Source organism: Girardinichthys multiradiatus, chromosome 8 (genome assembly GCF_021462225.1).
Source record: "Girardinichthys multiradiatus isolate DD_20200921_A chromosome 8, DD_fGirMul_XY1, whole genome shotgun sequence".
Classification (NCBI taxonomy): Eukaryota; Metazoa; Chordata; class Actinopteri; order Cyprinodontiformes; family Goodeidae; genus Girardinichthys; species Girardinichthys multiradiatus.
Window position 1 is genome coordinate 5,562,005 of NC_061801.1, and position 20,819 is coordinate 5,582,823.

Consider the following 20,819-nt stretch of genomic DNA (forward strand, 5'->3'; position numbering starts at 1 on the left):
TGGAATCGAACCCAGGACCTTCTTGCTGCAAGGCAACAGTGCTACCAACTGCGCCACCGTGCAGGCCAAATTGATAAAACTTTATATTTATCCTAGTGGAAGCACATGGTATCACAGCTACTATTTATGTGAATATAAACCGTATTGTAAAATAAAAATAATAAAAAATTTATTCTAAATGTATTAACATTTTCAAATATGACACGTTTTGTGTTACTGCAAATAATTTTAGGGCAGTTTAGGAGGTTCCCATAGTTTGTTTTATTCTTTTGTTTGTTTTCTAAGTTCATTGTGCAGCAGCTGGAAACAGCTGGTTCTTTACAACAAGCTGCATCAAAGTACTCTGCTGTACATTGACCTGTGTATGTGTGTGCTTTTGTGTTTCTGCAGGGATGCACACGTCAGTGCGTGAAATCCATTTCTCACCTCCGTCAGACTTGTCCTACGTTTTGCGAGTGGACTGGGAGGGGAGGAACTTAGGCTTAGGCTTCCAGTTACTGCTGACTGATGGGCAGAAGGCATGGAGAGGAAAGGGTAAAATTCATCCCTTGTAAGAGTTCATTGATGATGTTAAACAAGAGATTTTTGCTTGTCTTTCTTGCATAGAATGACTCAATGTAACATACACACCTTTCGTACTTCATCTGCCTCTGAAATTTACTAACCCGTAAGCTGAGAATTGGAGGGTAACTTCTAAGGTCTACTTTCACTGAGATGCCAATGGCTTCCTGTAGGTCTTTGTAAAGGTCAGATTGGTTCTGGCAGTTTTACAGTTCCAAGCAATAGCAAGTAGATTCTCTTACAATTTTTAGATGTTTCCTATCAAGACAGAATTCCAAAAAATCTCTTGACCTTTACCAGCTTCTAAAATGAGACCTCTAGAAATCACAGATGGTCAAGAACGTGCAACATTACACTGTGCCAAGAGAAACTGAATAAAGAGTTAGGTTAGCAGCATCAATTTAAAGGAGTCATGGGAGTGCCTAATGATATCCTTTCTGCTTCCAATGGATTTAGGAGGCACTCTGGTCCTGCTATTTAAATCACCCACCGATGCCCATCTATCTGGGCATAACGTCATTTCCAAACAATTTGAAGTTTGTAAGTCTACAGTGAAAACTTATTTGCTAACAGAAAACTTTTAAAATGGTTGCCAATCTCTACAGGAGTGGGTGTCCTAGCAAGCTAAAGGTCAAACTGTGCAATGCTCAGAAAAAAATTAAAAAAGCATCTCAGACTACACAGGTCCCAGTTAGAATGTAAAATGTTATAGACGATGCCATGGGAAAAAGCCTGAAGAAGTATGGTGTGTTTGGAAGGGTCGCCATTCCGAGGTTTGAATTTACAATGTTGCCTCCTAATGGACTGCAAGACTTCTTTGACAATTTATCTCATCAATGGACAGATGAGTCCATCATGGAGATGTTTTCCTGTAATACACAGCATCATGTTTGTAAAGAATGTAAAGCCATCTGTCCAACAGCTGAATCTTGGCCGAAACTGGGCTATGAACAGGACAATGATCCCACCCCCAAATCTGCAACAGAATGTTGGAAAGAGAAAAGTATGAAGGTTTTTGCGAAGGCCCACTTAAAGTCCAGACTTCTACCATGTTGAAATGCTGCCCTGGGACCTTTTTTTCCCCCCATGAATCTAATTGAATTTCAGAATAAAAAACGAAAGAAACACTACCAAATAAACATCCACTTACATACAAAAAATACAAATGAGACATTCACATAAAGAATCACCAGAAGAGGAAAAAAAAGAAATGAGCTGGCTACTGGCTGTAAGTGATTTGGATCTGGGAAGGCCAACATCCCAACATAATCAGACAAGGGGTTCCACGTCCTTGAAAATTCTACCTGGGGGCCCTTCAACAAATGCCTAAGGGACATTCCTAACCCATTGAATGTGTCACGGAGGTGTGGATAAATTCCATTGCAAAAGTATCGTCTTGCCAGTAGACCAAAGGCTATAAACAGACTTACTTCTGTAGACGGTAATATTTTGGCAGGAGTTACCCCAAACCAAGCAGTGATAGTGTCAGGCATAAGTCTTTTTTCTGTGAGCTCACTCAAGGAGCTGAAAATATTCTGCCAATAAGTTGATAACACGGGGCAGGACCAAAACAAATGGACTTGATTGTCTGCTGCTCGATGACATCGGTCACAGGTCGGATCAACATCCTTAAACATCCTGGAGAGCCTGACCTTAATCAAATGAATACTGTGCAAAATTTTGTACAGTACTCATTTCACACTGCCAGATATTTTCAGTGAATGTTAGCCTCAGACCTTCCTCCCAAAGTGCTAAAGTTGAATGAAAGTAAGTGAATCTGAGTATAAATAAACAAAATCATATCCTTTTAGAGCAGGTGCAAGCTCTAAGAGTGTGTCAACGGGTGAGGGAAAGGGCACTGAAGGGAACTGAACTATCAACAACAAAAGTGCGAATCTGTAAGTACTAAAAAAACATGTTTAGGAAGGGAGAATTCAGGCTCTCAGGAATCTCACTCCAGTCCTAACCAGACTGGTCAGGAGAATTGACATCCAGGAGGTAGCCAAAATTAAATTATTTTAAGGTTAGCTGCCCAATAATGGATCCTCAGGTTGGACAGGGCCAACCACTTCGGCCTCTGCAAAAACTGTTATGTGTAATTTTGGACTTTTCTTGTTTCAGACAAAATCTGAGATGATGATCTTCCACTCCCTCCGGCGCACCAACCACATGGATACTACTGTCCAAGGCCTTGCACTTTTCATCCAAACGATTCACTCGACTTCATCTATTCGGGAGCTATGGTCACTTGCAGCATGCTTGAGGTCCCGCACTGCCGCTTAATAAGAGTCGACCAACCACTGAAGTGGTTCGATCTTCAGTTCCCCTCTAACAGATGCGATCTCGGAGTGCTGACCTACAGCAACAGTGTCCATCATAGCTTGTATCATCCAAGGTTCTAGCAGCACTGCTTTCTAAGTACCGTACCGCTGGAAAAGGAGAAGGTGGTGTTTTGTGGCCACCTTTCTGGGTGTCTTGTATTTGGCGAATATTGTAGATTTGCAATGCTCGGGTTGAAACAGTGTTCATAAACAGGCTTATAACCACTTTAACAGCAGCTGCAAAGTACTGGAATGTAAAACGGTACAACAAAAAAGGTATAAAGGTCAGGTTTTCTCAGAGCTAGTGGAGGACATCTCTACTCTCCACCAAGACCATAGTGTATCTCCGCAAACATCAATGCACTTAAGAAACATTGTAAAGCATAGTGGAACAGGGTGTGGCGCTGGTGGTGTAGGGATTGAATCCCGGTGCCATTTTCTGCACACCCCTCCCCTACTCTTTCCACCATTTCCTGTCTGCTTAGTTTAAAAAAATGATAAAATAAAGGCCACTGGTGCGGCAAAAAAAAAAGAGTGGACCAGAAGTCATACAGAAAACAATAACTGAGTCACTCTTGTGAAAGGTGGTTCTACAAGGCATTGAATCATGGGGTGTAATTAGTTTTCCTGAGAAAACTAATTACATTACAGTGTCCCTGATGATTGTCTTGAGGTGCTTCTACAGCTGTTTTACAAATCAAAACTTAAAACCTGCTGAACCTTTTAATGTACTTAACCGTACATTAAAAGCAATTAAACAAATTATGAGAAAAGTAAACCATTATAAAATTATAATCTTACATCGTAAACATTCTCACCCTGTTTTCTGTGTGCGCAGTGAGTGAGGTGGTGTTGAATGATGAAGCAGAAGAGTTGGAGATGCCTAAGGAGAAGTACATCCAGGACCTTCAGCAGGCTCTAACAGAGCCCGAAAACTCTGCCTCCTACTGTTTCACCGTGAAGCCAGATCCAACCAGCAGCTGCAGCGTGACACTGACATATGAAAAGAGGCAGAAGGACATCTCAGTGAGTGCTTCTTGCTTATTGAAAATGTTTGGTTCTCAATTTCGGGAGTATGTAACATTTCTTCCAGCTCATGGGACAAGATGATACACCATATTCTTTTCAGACAAGGAGTTAGCATAGACTTAGAACCACATTTGACAAATTTTTATGTTTCATAAATAAAGGAGCGATATCTTGCCTTAGTATTATTTTTCCCCCTTATTATTTTCTTCCCTAATAATAATAATAATAATAACAATAATAGGCTTCCTTTATACTTATAAAGGAATGTACATTTGCACATCAAATCATATGTATTAGTATTGTTCTATTTTGTGTAGGCTTTGCCCTTTAAGGCTATCGCTAGTGGGTTTATCCTTTCGTGTGCAGCACCTAAAACGTCAGTCTACGCCCACCTGCTGGATGGGCCTCTCTCGGTCTATATAAATTGCTCTCAGACTGGGTAATCGCCTCCTATTTTTTTCTTCAGCAACAGCTAAGAGTACTGATTCCCATCAATAAGTATGTCCATCAGCAGCGTCCATCTGTGCCCGTCTTGACCTGCATGCCATTTGCCAGGGCTACCTCAGTCCCCAGCATGCTGGTCACACCCTGACGTCGCAGTCCTCCTGCCACTTTTGCAAGCTTCTCCCACTAGCAGACAAAGAATGAGGGTGGCTGATTTCACGGTTGCTGTTGAGGAGGCCTTCCCATTAGCTGATCACTACTCGCTGGACTAAGCCATTACGATAATAACAGCAACAGTAGCCGTGTGGGTGCTATCTTTAAAGGTCTTACAGTGTCGCCGCCTCAAACTACTCGCTGATCGGACAATCTGACAAAGGTTTGACTCAGCTCGGTCGGCTGGTCTCACTGCCCAAACCCAATTTGGCCTCACTTTCCAGCTGTCATGGCATACCTGTCAGTATCGCCAGCTGAACCCAGCAAATTAAAAGCGCCCGTATTTCCACCTATGCGGCAATGACTAAAGTGGGGGGTCTCACTGATCGAGGTTTTCCACCTGTTTCCACCTAGCCTCGCCTTGGTATTTGAGCCAAGATGAACAGGCTGGCTTGACAGCGGCCTGTCCCTCGTTCCCTAATACCATCCTCAACCTCTGTGCGGCCTGAGTGATGTGTTCCAACCGCATCGATGCCTGACAAATCATCTGGCTGTGCCTTTTTTTTTTCGATACCTGAGGATCTTAAGAAAGAAATGCTTGAAAGCCCCATCAGTTTAGATACACTGTTTGGCCCATACTTCCAATCCGCGATAAAAGAATCAGAGACGCTCCAGAAGGAATTCTTTCCAGAACAACAACCTGCAGCCCAGAGGTTCCCTAAACTCTGTCAACAGGCTCCGCTCAGGATACAGCCCAGGAAATGAGTTCTTGAGGGGAATGTCATTGATTATGATTTTGTGAAAAATTGTTTTGCAATTAAACACATTTTCCTCTGAGAGCAAACTTCCAACGGATCCCGAATCTGCAGTCAGATCAGCTGATCTCACAGCAGCCTCTTCGCACACATTCTCCACACAGAATGAGCCGGTAGCGTACAAACCGTCGCTTCAGAGGAGCCGATCTCTCACAATTTCCAAACATAGGCATTCTGTCACACCAACTGGAGCTGCCTCTTCGCAGCAGCCTAAACCGGCTGGTTCACCTCCATAGATCTGAAAAACGCATATTTTCACATCCCCGTCATCCCAAAACGCCACAAATATTTGTGTTTCTCGTTCCAGGGGTTTCCATATTAATCCCACCGCCTGCCTTCCTGTTACTCTCTCACCCTTCGCATGTTCTCCCAATGTTCAGCCACTGCACACAGCAGGGATGAGAATCTTTTTGTTTTTATCTGGACGATGCTTTACGTGCTCGGTCCAGAGAGGAGGAGACACCTATAAAATCTGCGTTTTTCCATAAACTGGGAAAAAAGCTCCGTTCTCCCATCCCAGATGCTTATTTATCTGGGTGTGGAATTAGTCAGGGCTTCTTCGCTGTGTCAGACCTCACAGTGTAGTGACAGCCCTGTTAGTTATGCCATCACTGGGAATGATGTCAGCAGCTCACGTGGTTGTTACACTGGGTCTGCTTCATCTGGGACGCCTTCAAACAGGGTACACCTGCCTGCCCATAGATCCTGAGCGCCAGAAGAGGCGGATGTTTTCTGTCTCTTCCTCAGTGGGAGCCGACCTGGCTCACTGGGGAAATCCCTTAACTGTCAGAGGGAGTCCACTTAAGCAGACCAGTATCATATATTGCAGTTTACAGACGCATTGCTGTCAGGATGGGGAGGTAACGTGTCTTTCTCAGGCAGTGGGAAGAAAGTGACCATACCACACCCTGCACAAACATGTGCTGGAGCTTCTTATCTTGTGGAAGATAATTGTATTTCGTTTCTCTGCTGCATGATCAGCACGTTCTGATCCACACAGAACCAAAAATTGCAGGAACTTGCATAAATCAACAAGGGCTAAGCTCAGCTATTTAACATCTGCATGCAGCGGCTGTACTGGGCAAACCTGCTCTCCATCAGAGCAGCTTACATCCCCTTTGTCCTGAAAGGAGTAGACATCATGTCCAGAGGTGGCCCTCGACACAGGGATTGGAGCCTCCATTCCAGCCTGATCTCTCAGATCTGGAGCAGATTTGGGAGAGCAACAGCGGATCTTTTTCGTTACACAGGAGAATGCACTGTGTCAGCTGTGGTCCTCACAGTCCTTGGCTGAGGAGGATTTTTTACGCTTTACCTCCACTTTTACTGATTCCACGGCTCCTGGATTGTGTTCGAGAAGAACAGCTGTCCCTGATTCTCATAGCCCCCGAACGCCCTGGCCTGCTGTGGTTCCCGAATATGCAACAGCTGATGGCAGGCCGCACGCGGCAGCTGCCGTGGAGGGAGGATGGGCTCCTCTAGGTGAGAGGGGCAATCAGGAGCTAACCAGAAATAGGCCAGTGTCCCTGGATCTGACTGCTGAACGGGAGTGCTTAGGGAGGCTCAGCCTCCCTCAGGAGGAAGTGCACAAAATTCAGGGGGCACGAGCCTCTTCTACCACATATACATGCTTTATACCTGTCAAAATGAAAAGGTTTTGAATGCTGGTATGCGGAGAAAGGCGTGGATCCCATTTCTTGTCCACTAGCTTGCATATTGTTATTTCCCCAGCAGCCAATGTACAGGAATTAAAACTATGTGGGGGTATTTCCTCTTATCATGAAAGTTTTGGGTACAGAAGACACAGACACTTAGATTGTTGTCTTTTAAAACAACTCTTCTGTTAGTCCTGACATCTGCAAAGAGAGTGAGTGATTTATCTGCTCCTTCATGTCTCAGAATATGGAGAGACGGCAGCGCGGCCATGCTAAATCTGGTTTTACAGCCAAAAGCATTGCAAACTCATTCAGGTCGAGAGTGGTAACTCTGAATGGCTTCTATCCCCCTGCTTTTCCCATGCTAATATTTCTTTTGGACTAGATCCTCCAGTGAAGTGCAAAACTCTCCTCCTCCCCTGCCATGCAACAGAGGGATGACAGTGGAGGACGTCTATACGGCAGCTTCCTGGTCATCTCTGTGCTCATTTATTGGGTTTTATCTGCGTGACATTTCCACTTTCTTTATGACACATTCTGTTCTCAGTGTTCTTATCATTTCAATGTTCCTTCATACCGGCGAATTCCTCCCGTCTACTAGTGACATCCTTAATGGGCAAAGCCTATATGTAATGGAACACTGGTTAGGTATTTTAACCCCAGTTCGGTGTGGACAAAATGTTTCAGTTTTCAGACAGGGATAAAACCACTATCAAAAAGGGCTGCACCTATTATCATAGAATCTGGGGTTACAATATGTATGTACATTTTTGATGTTTCACAATTCTCTAACTAAATCCTGTTTAAGGGTCAGCAATGTGTCATGATGTAAATGCGGAAATTTTGGTGTTTTGACATAATCAAAATGTATTGCAGCAAATCACTCCTCATGTTTGTAGAAACGAAGAGAATCAGAATGACAGTTATGTAGCAATATTTTTTTGCAGCAATATGTCGTTTTAAAATTGGGAGAACGTCAAAAAATCACACAAAAATCATCAATGGAAATCAAATTTATTAACCAATGGAGGCCTGGATTTGGAGTCACACACAAAATTAAAGTGGAAAAACACACTACAGGCTGATCCAACTTTAAAGTAATGTCCTTAAAACAAGTCAAAATGAGGCTCAGTATTGTGTGTGACCTCCACGTTCCTGTATGACCTCCCTACAACGCCTGGGTATGCTCCTGATGAGACGGCGAATGGTCTCCTGAAGGATCTCCTCCCAGACCTGGACTACAGCATCTGCCAACTCCTGGACAGTCTGTGGTGCAACGTGACGTTGGAGGATGGAGCGAGACATGATGTCCCAGATGTGCTCAGTTGGATTCAGGCCTGGGGAACGGGCGGGCCAGTCCATAGCTTCAATGTCTTCATCTTGCAGGAACTGCTGACACACTCCAGCCACATGAGGTCTAGCATTGTCCTGCATTAGGAGGAACCCAGGGCCAACTGCACCAGCATATGGTCTCACAAGGGGTCTGAGGATCTAATCACTGTACCTAATGCTCTGTCGAGCACATGGAGGGCCATGCAGCCCTCCAAAGAAATGCCACCCCACACCATTACTGACCCACTGCTAAACCGGTCATGCTGAAGGATGTTGCAGGCAGCAGATCGCTCTCCACGGTGTCTCCAGACTCTGTCACGTCTGTCACATGTGCTCAGTGTGAACCTGCTTTCATCTGTGAAGAGCACAGGGCACCAGTGGTGAATTTGTCAATCCTGGTGATCTCTGGCAAATGCCAAGCTTCCTGCACGGTGTTGGGCTGTGAGCACAACCCCCATTTGTGGACGTCGGGCCCTCATACCATCCTCATGGAGTCAGTTTCTAACCGTTTGTGCAGACACATGCACATTTGTGGCCTGCTGGAGGTCATTTTGCAGGACTCTGGCAGTGCTCCTCCTGTTCCTCCTTGCACAAAGGTGGAGGTAGCGGTCCTGCTGCGGGGTTGTTGTCCTTCTACGGCCTCCTCCACATCTCCTGGTGTACTGGCCTATCTTCTGGTAGTGCCTCCAGGCTCTGGACACTATGCTGACAGACACAGCAAACCTTCTTGCCACAGCTCGCATTGATGTGCCATCATGGATGAGCTGCACTACCTGAGCCACTTGTGTGGGTTGTAGAGTGCTACCACGAGTGTGAAAGCACCACCAACATTCAAAAGTGACCAAAACATCAACCAGAAAACATAGGTACTGAGAAGTGGTCTGTGGTCTCCACCTCCAGAACCACTCCTTTATTGAGTGTGTCTTGCTAATCGCCAAAGATTTCCCCCTGTTGTCTATTCCATTTTCACAACAGCTGTGAAATTGATTGTCAATCAGTGTTGCTTCCTAAGTGGACAGTTTGTGTATATAAAAGTTCAATAAAATACATTGAACCTTGTAGTTATAAAGTCACAAACTGTAGAAACGTTCACACAAATGTGTTTTTAAGGTACTGTGTCCTGATTGGTCATATTTTCAGAGAAAATGGGGAGTGCAAATCTGTCAGTACCCCTTTTATTAATAACTATACGGTTACTCCATTTAAAGGGTTGCATAGGTGTCGTTGGTTTTACGTTTGCTGGTACTAAAACAGTATTGTCACTGCTGTTGTCAGAACACAATATCAGCCAGGCTTTTACCTGCTGATAAAAATACCATACTGACAAGAAAAGAACTTCCAGTCAAGATAAATACATCAAAACAGTATATCTACAGTTGGGTGGATGGAATACAAACAGATAAACACAGAATAAAATGGTCCTATTTTGTGCTTTCAATGCAGTCAGAGTTACCAACTTAGGCCATAATTTGTATTTTTATTTATCTCAGCTGTTATTAAGCTTAGAGCAAATGGTCTAAAACTATTGTATTCCTATTTGGTGGTCAGTTAATGCTTTCCTATAAGATTTCAGAGTCTAAAAATAAAAGATTTCATAGTTTGTTTTTTGTCTCTTATCTGTGTGGACAAAATGAGTCAAGACTTGAATAAAAGTAGCTCCAGATATGTTTGGGCTGTCTTTGAATATGTTATTCGATTAAAATTTAATAATTAAAATTTAATTGGAAACTAGTACATTTAAAAAACACACTTTTGTGTCTGGGCATACATTTCATTGACTGCCTTAGAAATAAAAGTAATGGTCTCATTTTTGTCTCCCACAGTTCAAACTAGGCTGTGTCTTGCTGGATGCTGTCAAAGAGCCAGCTGAGGCTGTGAGGGAGATGCTGATCCACACTCTACAACAAGGAAGCACCCTGCAGCAGCACAACCACAAACTGAGGGATGAGAACCAGAGGCTGATAGGAGAACACCAGCGCATCACTGAAGAGTAAATACACACCTAACACCCATACATGACAGACACGGGATTCCTGCTGCTCAAAGGCTGAAGTTAGCAGGGCTGTTGGGTGAACTCCAAGTCAGGATCAGTAAAAAACAACCAACTTTTAAAATATAAATAGTTGAATCCAAACTGAATAGTTTTATTTTTAGATTGCTTAAACCTGATCCTACCCCATACGTTTGGATTGAGTTTGTTAAAACCAAAGGTCTGGAAGCTAAATTAGCATGCTGATTAGCTAATGCATTGGATCATTTTTAAAATCAGAATCAGCTTTATTGCCAAGTTCGTACATACAAACAAGGAATTTGACTCCGGTACACTTTGCTCTTTGGTTTTGTTTTTGTATTACAAAATATACATATTTACAATGTACAATATACACATATATAATAAAAGGTGCATTTGCAACATCTGTATGCTGTTGTTTTGTACTTTATTGAATGTTCAACAGAGAAATAGCCTGGGGGAAGAAACTGTCTCTGCGGCGGCTGGTTTTAGTAAACAGTGCTCTGTAGCGGCGGCCTGCAGGTAAAGCTCTGAACAGTTTATGTGCAGGGTGTGTGGGGTCTGCAGAGATTTTAGCAGCTCTTTTCCTGACCCTAGACCTGTATAAGTCCTGGATGGAGGGATGGTTAGCCCTGATTATTCTCTCTGCAGTCCTGATTATTCGTTGCAGTCTGGACCTGTCCTGTTTTGTGGATGAGCCAAATCACACTGAGATGGATGAAGACAGGACAGACTGAATGATGGCAGTGTAGAAGATGACCAACAGCTCCTGTGGAAGGTTGAACTTCTTGAGTTGCTTCAGGAAGTACAGTCTCTGCTGAGCCTTCTTTCGAACAGTGTCTATGTGTGAAGACCATCTCAGGTCCTCAGAGATGGTGGTTCCTAAGAACCTGAAGTGGTCCACGGCCGATACAGTGTTGTTGAGGATGGTGAGGGGGGTGTATGGTGGTGGACTTTTGGAGAACACCACCCCCATACACCCCCCTCACCATCCTCAACAACACTGTATGGGGGTGGTGTTCTCCAAAGGTCCACCACCATTTCCACAGTCTTGAGTGGGTTGAGTTCAAGGTAGTTCTGACTGTACCAGTGTACCAGCCGATCCACCTGCTGTCTGTATGCAGACTCATCACCGTCCTGGATCAGTCCAATGACAGTGGTGTCATCTGCAAACTTAAGGAGTTTCACGGACGAGTCCGGGGAGGTGCAGTCATTTGTGTACAGGGAGAAGAGGAGTGGGGATAGAACACACCCCCGAGGGGCACCAGTACTTATTGATCTGGTTCGGGAGAAGATGCTCCCCAGTCTCACCTGCTGCTGTTGGTCCGTCAGGAAGCTGTTGATCCACTGACAGGTGGAGGCTGGGACGTTGAGCTGGGTGAGCTTCTGGTGGAGGATGTCTGGTATTGAAGGCTGAGCTGAAATCTACAAACAGGATCCTGGCGTACGTCCGTGGGTGGTCGAGGTGTTGCAGGATGTAGTGTAGACCTAAGTTAACAGCATCATCTGCTGACCTGTTTGCTCGGTAAGCAAACTGCAAGGGGTCCAGCAGGGGGCCTGTGATGTCTTTCAGGTGCTTCAACACCAGCCGCTCAAAGGATTTCATGACCACAGACGTCAGGGCTACAGGCCTGGAGTCATTTAATCCTACGATGGTGGGTTTCTTGGGAACCGGGATGATGGTGGATCGTTTGAGGCAGGAGGGGACCTCACACATCTCCAGTGACTTGTTGAAGATCCTTGTGAAGATTGGAGCGAATTGATTTGCACAGGCTTTCAGGCATGATGGGGAGACGTTATCAGGTCCTCCAGCTTTCTTTGTTTTCATGCGCTGAAAGAGCCTGTTTACATCTTCCTCGGAGATCTTTAGTGCAGGCGGAGGATCTCAAAGTAAATTTGATCTTTTTTGACTTTTTTATGCATTGCCAGGGCTACCTCAGGATTGTTGTTTTTTTCTGTCCTGTTCTTAAAAAAAAAACTGTTAGAATCAATGAACTTTTGTTTTCTGTAACCCTTCTCCCTTTTTAATAATCCCTGAAATTGTATTACAATTTTTATTTTTCCATTGCTTTCACTTCAACTGGACACTTTATAGGAAGTGCAGTTCTAGGAAAGAGAAACGTATTGCTTCACTGTTTTGGATGCTGAAATGAAAATGAAATAACAATGTAGGCCAATTCTGACAACTCATTTTATCCTGGGTTTCATTTCATTTAAAATATGTAGTGAAGAGGCAGAGATCGAATACAGTATAAATGTGGTCTGGGGTGAGGCTGGTCCTAGCTGCTTGGAGATGTTTCCTGACCATTTCCGCAGAGTCCTTTTTTTAGGTATCAGGAAAAACGGGATGTGACATTAAATTATACAAGTGTTTCCCCACGATCCAGTTTCACTTCTCTGACTTTGCTGGCTAAATCTAAAATGGTAGGTAAATGAGTTGATGCTGCTTATTATGGGTCACAGTGGTGCTCCTTCCTTATGGATCTTCAGAAGACCTTATGGGAATGGAACGGGCTCAAGAAGTCCTGTTGTACTGTACTGAAGTACTTGGGACTAAATAAAATTTCAGATTTTTGGGTGGAGGGGAAATTAGAAATGTTTTGGCTACAGTACATTAAAGTAGCACAGAGAAGAAGGGGGAGTTAAATAGATGTAAATAAGGTTCCAGAGACTCATCTACAAATATGTGAAGATAAGACTAATATGCTAAATGACAGATGACATCAATTACCAACTTTTTCCAAGTCATTTTTTTATGTTTTGAAAAATTATTAAATGGACTAAAGGTTGTAAAGATATCTCACACCATGTAATCTTATGATACTAAATATCACAGTATTTCTGATCTTGAGGATCCTTGTATTGTGAAGCCCTACCCTTTTGAAATCAGTGTTTCTTCCTTCGGCTAAATAAGCATTATAAAAACTGCCCCCAACAAATCAGTAGCTGGAGTTTGCAGCTGATTTGCAAGTTCTTGTTCATATTTTTTTAAAACACAATTGATGACCTGGTAAGTAGTTATTCTATTGGTAAAGCATGTATCCGGTTGTGGTTTGCTTTTTTAACATTTGGAACGAAGGCAGAAGTTCCTTTTTAGATGGATCATGTGGCCTCTGACTCATGACCAAAGTCATGTCATGTCAAGGTAGTGTTGCCATTGTGTGGCACCGTAAGCAATTGAACGGGTGTTGTGTAAGTTTGTTTGAGTCTATCACAGCCAGCAGGGCTACAGACAGGGTTTCATATGGATAAACATTCTAAATGGGAGCCACAACAACATTTATATCTAAATATAATCTAAAAGAAATGCGGGTTATTTAAAAAGTACAGATACAGCTGTCTAAATCAGCTATCATTATCCATCTACCGTATTTATCCCCCCAATCTCTCAACCCTCCACTAAGACTAATCCCTCTTCCCTTCCCAAGCAGCAATCTGAATTACAGGCCTTTCCCACACTAGTTAGATTTCCCATAGTTGTAAAAAGATAGACTGCTATCCAGTCTGAGGGGGACCTGTCAAGCCCAACGGTTGTGTGTTCAGAGATTCTCCCGTTGACTGCACCAGAAAGAGGGGTGTGTGTGTGAACATTTGAAAGTGTGCTGTTGTACCTGTGAATGGCGAAAGTGCAGTAATGGCCAAAGCAGCCTTCAGAGATTGTACACAGGGTTAAAGACACATTAGCATAGGGTACCCAGCTCATCATAATCATCTATCCATGTCCTTCCACTTGTATAATCCGGTGTTGAGGAAAGTAAAGTCAGCTTTAATGTCTTTTTAATTTCTTCAGTAATGGTGGACCATCTACACTTCATTTGTCATTTGACATAAAGATACATCACAACCAAATATCATCTTAATTAAGAATCACTTCAACTGTGTAGTGAAGGTAAAACTCTGTGCCCCTTGTCTCCTCCATTCATCACAGATGGATAGCAGAAGTGTTACCTTGCTGCTCCACATCTGGTACATATGCAAAGTTTGTATGTGTGTGTTTCAGGCTAAAGCGTTACGCTGCAGGTAAAGAGGCCCTGGAGGCAGAGTTGTACTCTCGGTTTGTCCTGGTCCTCAATGAGAAGAAAACAAAGATTCGCAGCTTGCAGGAAGCCGTCACAAACCTGCAGGAAACAAGGTGCAGAGCTCTCGTTAACCAGGTTTTCTACAAACTCAGAGTGCTGAGACACTGAAGATTTTTGATGAAAGATGTTTGATGTAGAGTTCCACTGATATTTTATCTGGAGCAACAGCCAAGAAAAATAGATTGTAAATAGATTGTATTTTAAACCCTTTAAAGCCTTTGACAAGAAATAAGCCAGAAAATGTATTTTGAAAAGGAGACTTTTTATGCTTTTAACAGTGAAAAGTTTATTTTTGGGAACATCAGTTGGATTTAGAATTTTTTTGGTAACATAATTGATACATTTGTCATTTTTGTTCATATATGTTTATTATGTTTTCGCAAAAAAATATTCTTTTAAATGGTTTGCCAAAAAAATAAATAAATAAGGGAAAATCACTGACTTATAAAATCTTCCTGAAAACCTGAGAAATTACAGTTGATACACACATTTTTACCACGTTTTTTTATTAAACATTTCATGATTGTTTTTATGCAGGTTTTTGTTATATGACCCTACTGATGACTAATTAAAAAATATTATTTTTATTTAATGCCCTGTAGCTATTTCAAAAGAAGGATTTTTTTAGTATTGTCATCTTGGACCTAGGTCGTCCATCACCAGAGGGCTGAAGGCAATTATAGGATTCATTCCAACTTGTTTTTGAGTAAAGTGCCAACTTTGTTAAAGAGGAAGACTTCTCAGAAACATGTGTATCAAAACTGTTACATTTGGACTAATAGGGTTATGCATAAAAAGGTGGTTTATTAATGTGCTTCGGTCCTCCTGTAGGAATTCTGATGGACAGAAGAACAGGGATTCTTCGAAGTCGGAACAGACAGCAGGACACAACAGTGAGGACGATGAATACGGAGGCAGCACTGACGAAGAGCTGAAGGAAGAGGAGTCAACAGCACCTTCTCATGTAGAATCCAGAGGTAAGATTATTGTCATTCATCATTGCTAAGAACACACTCAATAATTAGTGTTTTGGGTTATTTGTCCTTTGTCACCTAAACTGTCTTTTTGCAGGTATTATAGGCGCTTTAAGGAGAGTATGACAAACTTTGATTGTGTTCATATTATAGAAACCACTGGTTTTAAAATATACAGGTCCTTCTCAAAAAATTAGCATATTGTGATAAAGTTCATTATTTTCTATAATGTAATGATGAAAATTCAATATTCATATATTTTAGATTCATTGCACATTAACTGAAATATTTCAGGTCTTTTATTGTCTTAATACGGATGATTTTGGCATACAGCTCATGAAAACCCAAAATTCCTATCTCACAAAATTAGCATATTTCATCCGACCAATAAAAGAAAAGTGTTTTTAATACAAAAAACGTCAACCTTCAAATAATCATGTACAGTTATGCACTCAATATTTGGTCGGGAATCCTTTTGCAGAAATGACTGCTTCATTGCAGCGTGGCATGGAGGCAATCAGCCTGTGGCACTGCTGAGGTCTTATGGAGGCCCAGGATGCTTCGATAGCGGCCTTTAGCTCATCCAGAGTGTTGGGTCTTGAGTCTCTCAACGTTCTCTTCACAATATCCCACAGATTCTCTATGGGGTTCAGGTCAGGAGAGTTGGCAGGCCAATTGAGCACAGTGATACCATGGTCAGTAAACCATTTACCAGTGGTTTTGGCACTGTGAGCAGGTGCCAGGTCGTGCTGAAAAATGAAATATTCATCTCCATAAAGCTTTTCAGCAGATGGAAGCATGAAGTGCTCCAAAATCTCCTGATAGCTAGCTGCATTGACCCTGCTCTTGATAAAACACAGTGGACCAACACCAGCAGCTGACACGGCACCCCAGACCATCACTGACTGTGGGTACTTGACACTGGACTTCTGGCATTTTGGCATTTCCTTCTCCCCAGTCTTCCTCCAGACTCTGGGACCTTGATTTCCGAATGACATGCAGAATTTGCTTTCATCCAAAAAAAAGTACTTTGGACGACTGAGCAACAGTCCAGTGCTGCTTCTCTGTAGCCCAGGTCTGGGGAATGCGGCACCTGTAGTCCATTTCCTGCACACGCCTGTGGACGGTGGCTCTGGATGTTTCTACTCCAGACTCAGTCCACTGCTTCCGCAGGTCCCCCAAGGTCTGGAATCGGCCCTTCTCCACAATCTTCCTCAGGGTCCGGTCACCTCTTCTCGTTGTGCAGCGTTTTCTGCCACACCTTTTCCTTCCCACAGACTTCCCACTGAGGTGCCTTGATACAGCACTCTGGGAACAGCCTATTCGTTCAGAAATGTCTTTCTGTGTCTTACCCTCTTGCTTGAGGGTGTCAATAGTGGGCTTCTGGACAGCAGTCAGGTCGGCAGTCTTACCCATGATTGGGGTTTTGAGTGATGAACCAGGCTGGGAGTTTTAAAGGCCTCAGGAATCTTTTGCAGGTGTTTAGAGTTAACTCGTTGATTCAGATGATTAGGTTCATAGCTCGTTTAGAGACCCTTTTAATGATATGCTAATTTTGTGAGATAGGAATTTTGGGTTTTCATGAGCTGTATGCCAAAATCATCCGTATTAAGACAATAAAAGACCTGAAATATTTCAGTTAGTGTGCAATGAATCTAAAATATATGAAAAATTTTCATCATGACATTATGGAAAATAATGAACTTTATCACAATATGCTAATATTTTGAGAAGGACCTGTATGTCTGATTTTAATCAGAAGAACTACAGTAGCTTCAGCTTCTTATTCATTTCTATGTTATGAAGACATCAGTGATTTGTCATCTTGGAATCTCTTGGAATATCAACTACAAATGACCAGACGCATCAACTAAAAATGTTTGCAAATAGAAATTTACAGTTCAAAAGACAGGGGAAAGAAAGCACCTATGATTATACAGCCCCTTATTCTCCTTTCTCTTAAGAGATCTGCCCTGCCTGGTTTAATAAACGTTAAATAAAATTAATAAACATTAACTGAAGACATCCTACAAACTGACAACAGAGACACAAAAAGATGAAGAAAAACGAAATATTCACTGAACAACCACATCTGAGCTGTTTTTCTACCAAACAATGTCGGTGCTAAACCCATGCTAGTGCTTGCTTGGTACCAGTTCTTTGTGTTTCCACTCCCAGAAGCACCAACACTGTAAAACCTGTTGATGGTAGCACAAAGTCTTTGCTGGGCCAGAGGGCAGAGCTTATTTTTGTGAAGACCAACAACTGATCAAAGTGTAGAGAGCTGTGTTTAACACTCTTTAGTTAGTTGGCTTTTTGCTTCATTTGAGACAAACATAAGCACAACTTTAAAATGAAAGAAAAATCAGTGAGAAGTGGACTAACGCCAGTTAGTTCTGCCTTGTCTTTTTTCTGTTTGATTTAGTATTGATTGTCAAGGAGTGAACACAGGTCAGCACAAAGAACTTTGATCTTTTCAGTTTTGTCTGGTTCAGATGGCAAACATTTAAAATTTGTCAGTTGATTTTTAAAACCTGACGATAAAACATCTTAGATATAACAGCTTTGGTGTGGTGTACAGCCACATGGCAAACACAACGCACCGCGCACAAACTGATTTCACCCACAAACATTCAGAAGTCAGAAATCTTGCGAAACCTCTCGTGATCAAACGTGAATTCAAAGTAAATAAACATGGCTGGCGAGGAAGAAGCAATAAAGATAGTTTGTGGACTAATTTTAACAGAGAAAAAACATTACAAAAAGAAAATGCCTTGGTTAAAGGAGTGGAAACCGCATGAGCAGGGGCTCTACCTCCTACACTGAGGAACGAGTAACGAGACTCTCCTCCATATCAGTGTGTTTGGATTGTTTTCTGTTCTGATATTTTATAGAGCTTTCCTGGGTAACTGCAGTTGAAATAAACGTGCATAGATTTCTGGTGAGCCATGGCAGTTGTTTTGTCTTCTGTCTTTTGATTTACCTTCTGTGTTTCCATCACCTTGCTTTCTGATTGGCTACACATTTAGTAGGCTGCATGCTCATTCATTCATTTATCAGGCTATTTATTTATTTCTGTGTTTATTCTTAGTGATGGTGAAGCATTTCACTAATGCTGCCATAATTAAGAGCTGAGCACCCTCAGGGGACATCTAATATAAAGAGGCAAATGTTCCAGCAGTATTTTTATTACAACAAAACAATTGCATTTATATTATTTGGTTAAATTTCATATTTCCAGCTGCTGGAGCCGTTTTTGTTCCATTACTGAAGCACAGTCATGACATCACTGAGGAGTTGGGTAATACATAGAGTTGGACCTCTGTGAACCCCCATCCCCAAACAGCCTGAAACACAAGCGGTCTCTAATGTTGACATTACATTTCATTTTCCTCCAGACTTTCTCTCGCTGTCAGCCTGGACATGAATAATGTGCCATCACCAGAGAGTATGATCTGTGGATTATTAGTGCCGAGCAGAACTTACCTTTCAGACAGTGGTGGGAAACTGTTATAAAATTTGGCAGAACTCCTAATGATACAGAGTTTTTAACATGCTAGAAGAATACAGCCAGGTTAGGTTTTTTTTTAATCCATCAAGGTTTTTTTTTGGATTCTTTCTGTTCCCTGTTGACTTTCCTCCTCCATCTTAAGAGGAAAAGCTAGCTGGATTTATGTTGTTTCTGTTGCCATGGTGCTAACATAGACAGCAGTGGGAGAGGAGTAGAGCAAGTGTTGAGAAATGGGTACATGGGTTTGTTTTTTGTGCAGTTTGTGTAGAAACTGCTGGCAGGGAAAAATCATCACAGATCAGATTAGGTTCAATTTTAAATAATACTCTGATGATCACACCCATTAAAACTCAGAAGGAAAAAGACTATATAAAGACTGTGTGTGTGTGTGTGTGTGTGTATTGGCACAATCTCTCCTCAGAATCTGCTACTCCGAGTCCTTTGAATCTCCGTGACATCACCGATGTTGCTCCTTGTCGCAAGCGTCGTTTTCGCCATCTTGGGGCCCCACAGCTCACAGTGAAAAAACTGAACCCAGAAGTGGCACAGAAGCAAAGGTATGAGTGTGCATCCACTGTCGTCCTCATCCTAGCCTGTCTGTTTGTGCTCCTGTTAGCAATATGGGTGGAAGTACAGAGCATCTCCTGTTTTATAGTTTCTTTGTAGGGCAGTTTACTGCCTCCACAGCCTGTAACAGGCTCATATAGACAGCTTTAATGTGCTAGGCAAGCTGTGGCCACTTCAGCACTTCACAATCTTGTTACATGCAGTTTGTACAAACAGGTTAAAACTGCCTGTCTTTGTTTAAGGTAACCAAAATAAATAACCAGAACAACACAATCAACACTACAAACAAATCTAAAACAGCCTCTTGTACAGCCACTGACAGAAAGATCGAGTCGCTGCTCCTGGAAGCTTTTCAGTTTGTTGTTGATTAAATTTTAGCTGATCTTTGCTGTTCTGGAAAAAATCCCTCATGGAAACGACTTGTGGCCTTGTTGTCTTTTTTTCTTCAGATCTCTGTCTAGGTGTGATTTCTAAATGAGTTTTAAAAGTTAAACTAAAAAAACAATCGCAGACCTCAAAGAGTCAATTATGTAACTTTGTTGTTTCTATGGTGCCCATGTCAGTGCTTCAGCTCTGTTGCTGCTCTTTTAAAACTTTAAAATGATGCTGCTTTGGTGATCAAATATCCCATGAGCCAACTTCTGTTTGGACATGTTCAATTAGAATGTTTTCCAAAGATGTGTCTCAGTGTAACTTTCTCTGTAGCAGTCCTTCCACTTCATCAAATGAAAAGTGAAAACACAGCATTTAGGCTTTTCCAAATGCAGCTGATTGTAAACTGTGCAGCATGCAGATGGCTGTTAGTTTGCCTTCCATTCCCAGCCTGTCAGTGAGCAGCTGCTGGTGCCTGGACAACAGACCGTTGCTCTGCTCCGGGCTGCCAAACAGCAGTTGCAATAAGAGAAAGCCTAACTCTGGAAGCTGGCTGGTAGTTAACAGAGCTGGTCTTCATGCTTGCTTTCAATTTTCACCTTTCTCCTTTGTTTTTCTTTTCCAATTGAGGTTTAAAGAAGAAGAAACTGAACATTTGCTCGCTGAAGGAAACGGAATAAAATGAAATTAAAAGGTCATATGAGTACATAAAGGGGGATGAGTAATTGAAGGCATTGCAAAATCTGGGAAATGATTTGGAGCATCTGTTGTGTCACAATTCTGTTTAATAAGTCAACTGATGCTTAACTGTGTTGTGACTATGAATCTGAAAATATTATTTAATATTAATATTTTATCAAATAATATTTTGGTCTGTTAAGGATTGTCCTGTGAATACCAGCCCAGTAAGGCGATGGTATTGGGACAAAATCAAAAGGGTGAGCCAAGCTCTGACATTATTGAACAGCAAAACTCTGCACATATATGGAATGAAT

General features: G+C 42.2%; 1 protein-coding gene across 2 annotated transcripts in view; it reads left to right on the forward strand.

Moving 5' to 3' along the window:
• Nucleotides 1-20,819, forward strand: part of xrcc4 (X-ray repair complementing defective repair in Chinese hamster cells 4) — a 41,256-nt gene that overhangs the window by 4,310 nt on the left and 16,127 nt on the right. For both annotated transcript variants that reach the window (XM_047373641.1, XM_047373642.1), the window contains 6 exons: nucleotides 391-534; nucleotides 3,721-3,908; nucleotides 10,134-10,300; nucleotides 14,322-14,453; nucleotides 15,232-15,377; nucleotides 19,307-19,442. In XM_047373641.1, coding sequence (XP_047229597.1) covers nucleotides 391-534; nucleotides 3,721-3,908; nucleotides 10,134-10,300; nucleotides 14,322-14,453; nucleotides 15,232-15,377; nucleotides 19,307-19,442 — 913 coding nt within the window. The remainder of the gene's footprint in view (nucleotides 1-390; nucleotides 535-3,720; nucleotides 3,909-10,133; nucleotides 10,301-14,321; nucleotides 14,454-15,231; nucleotides 15,378-19,306; nucleotides 19,443-20,819) is intronic.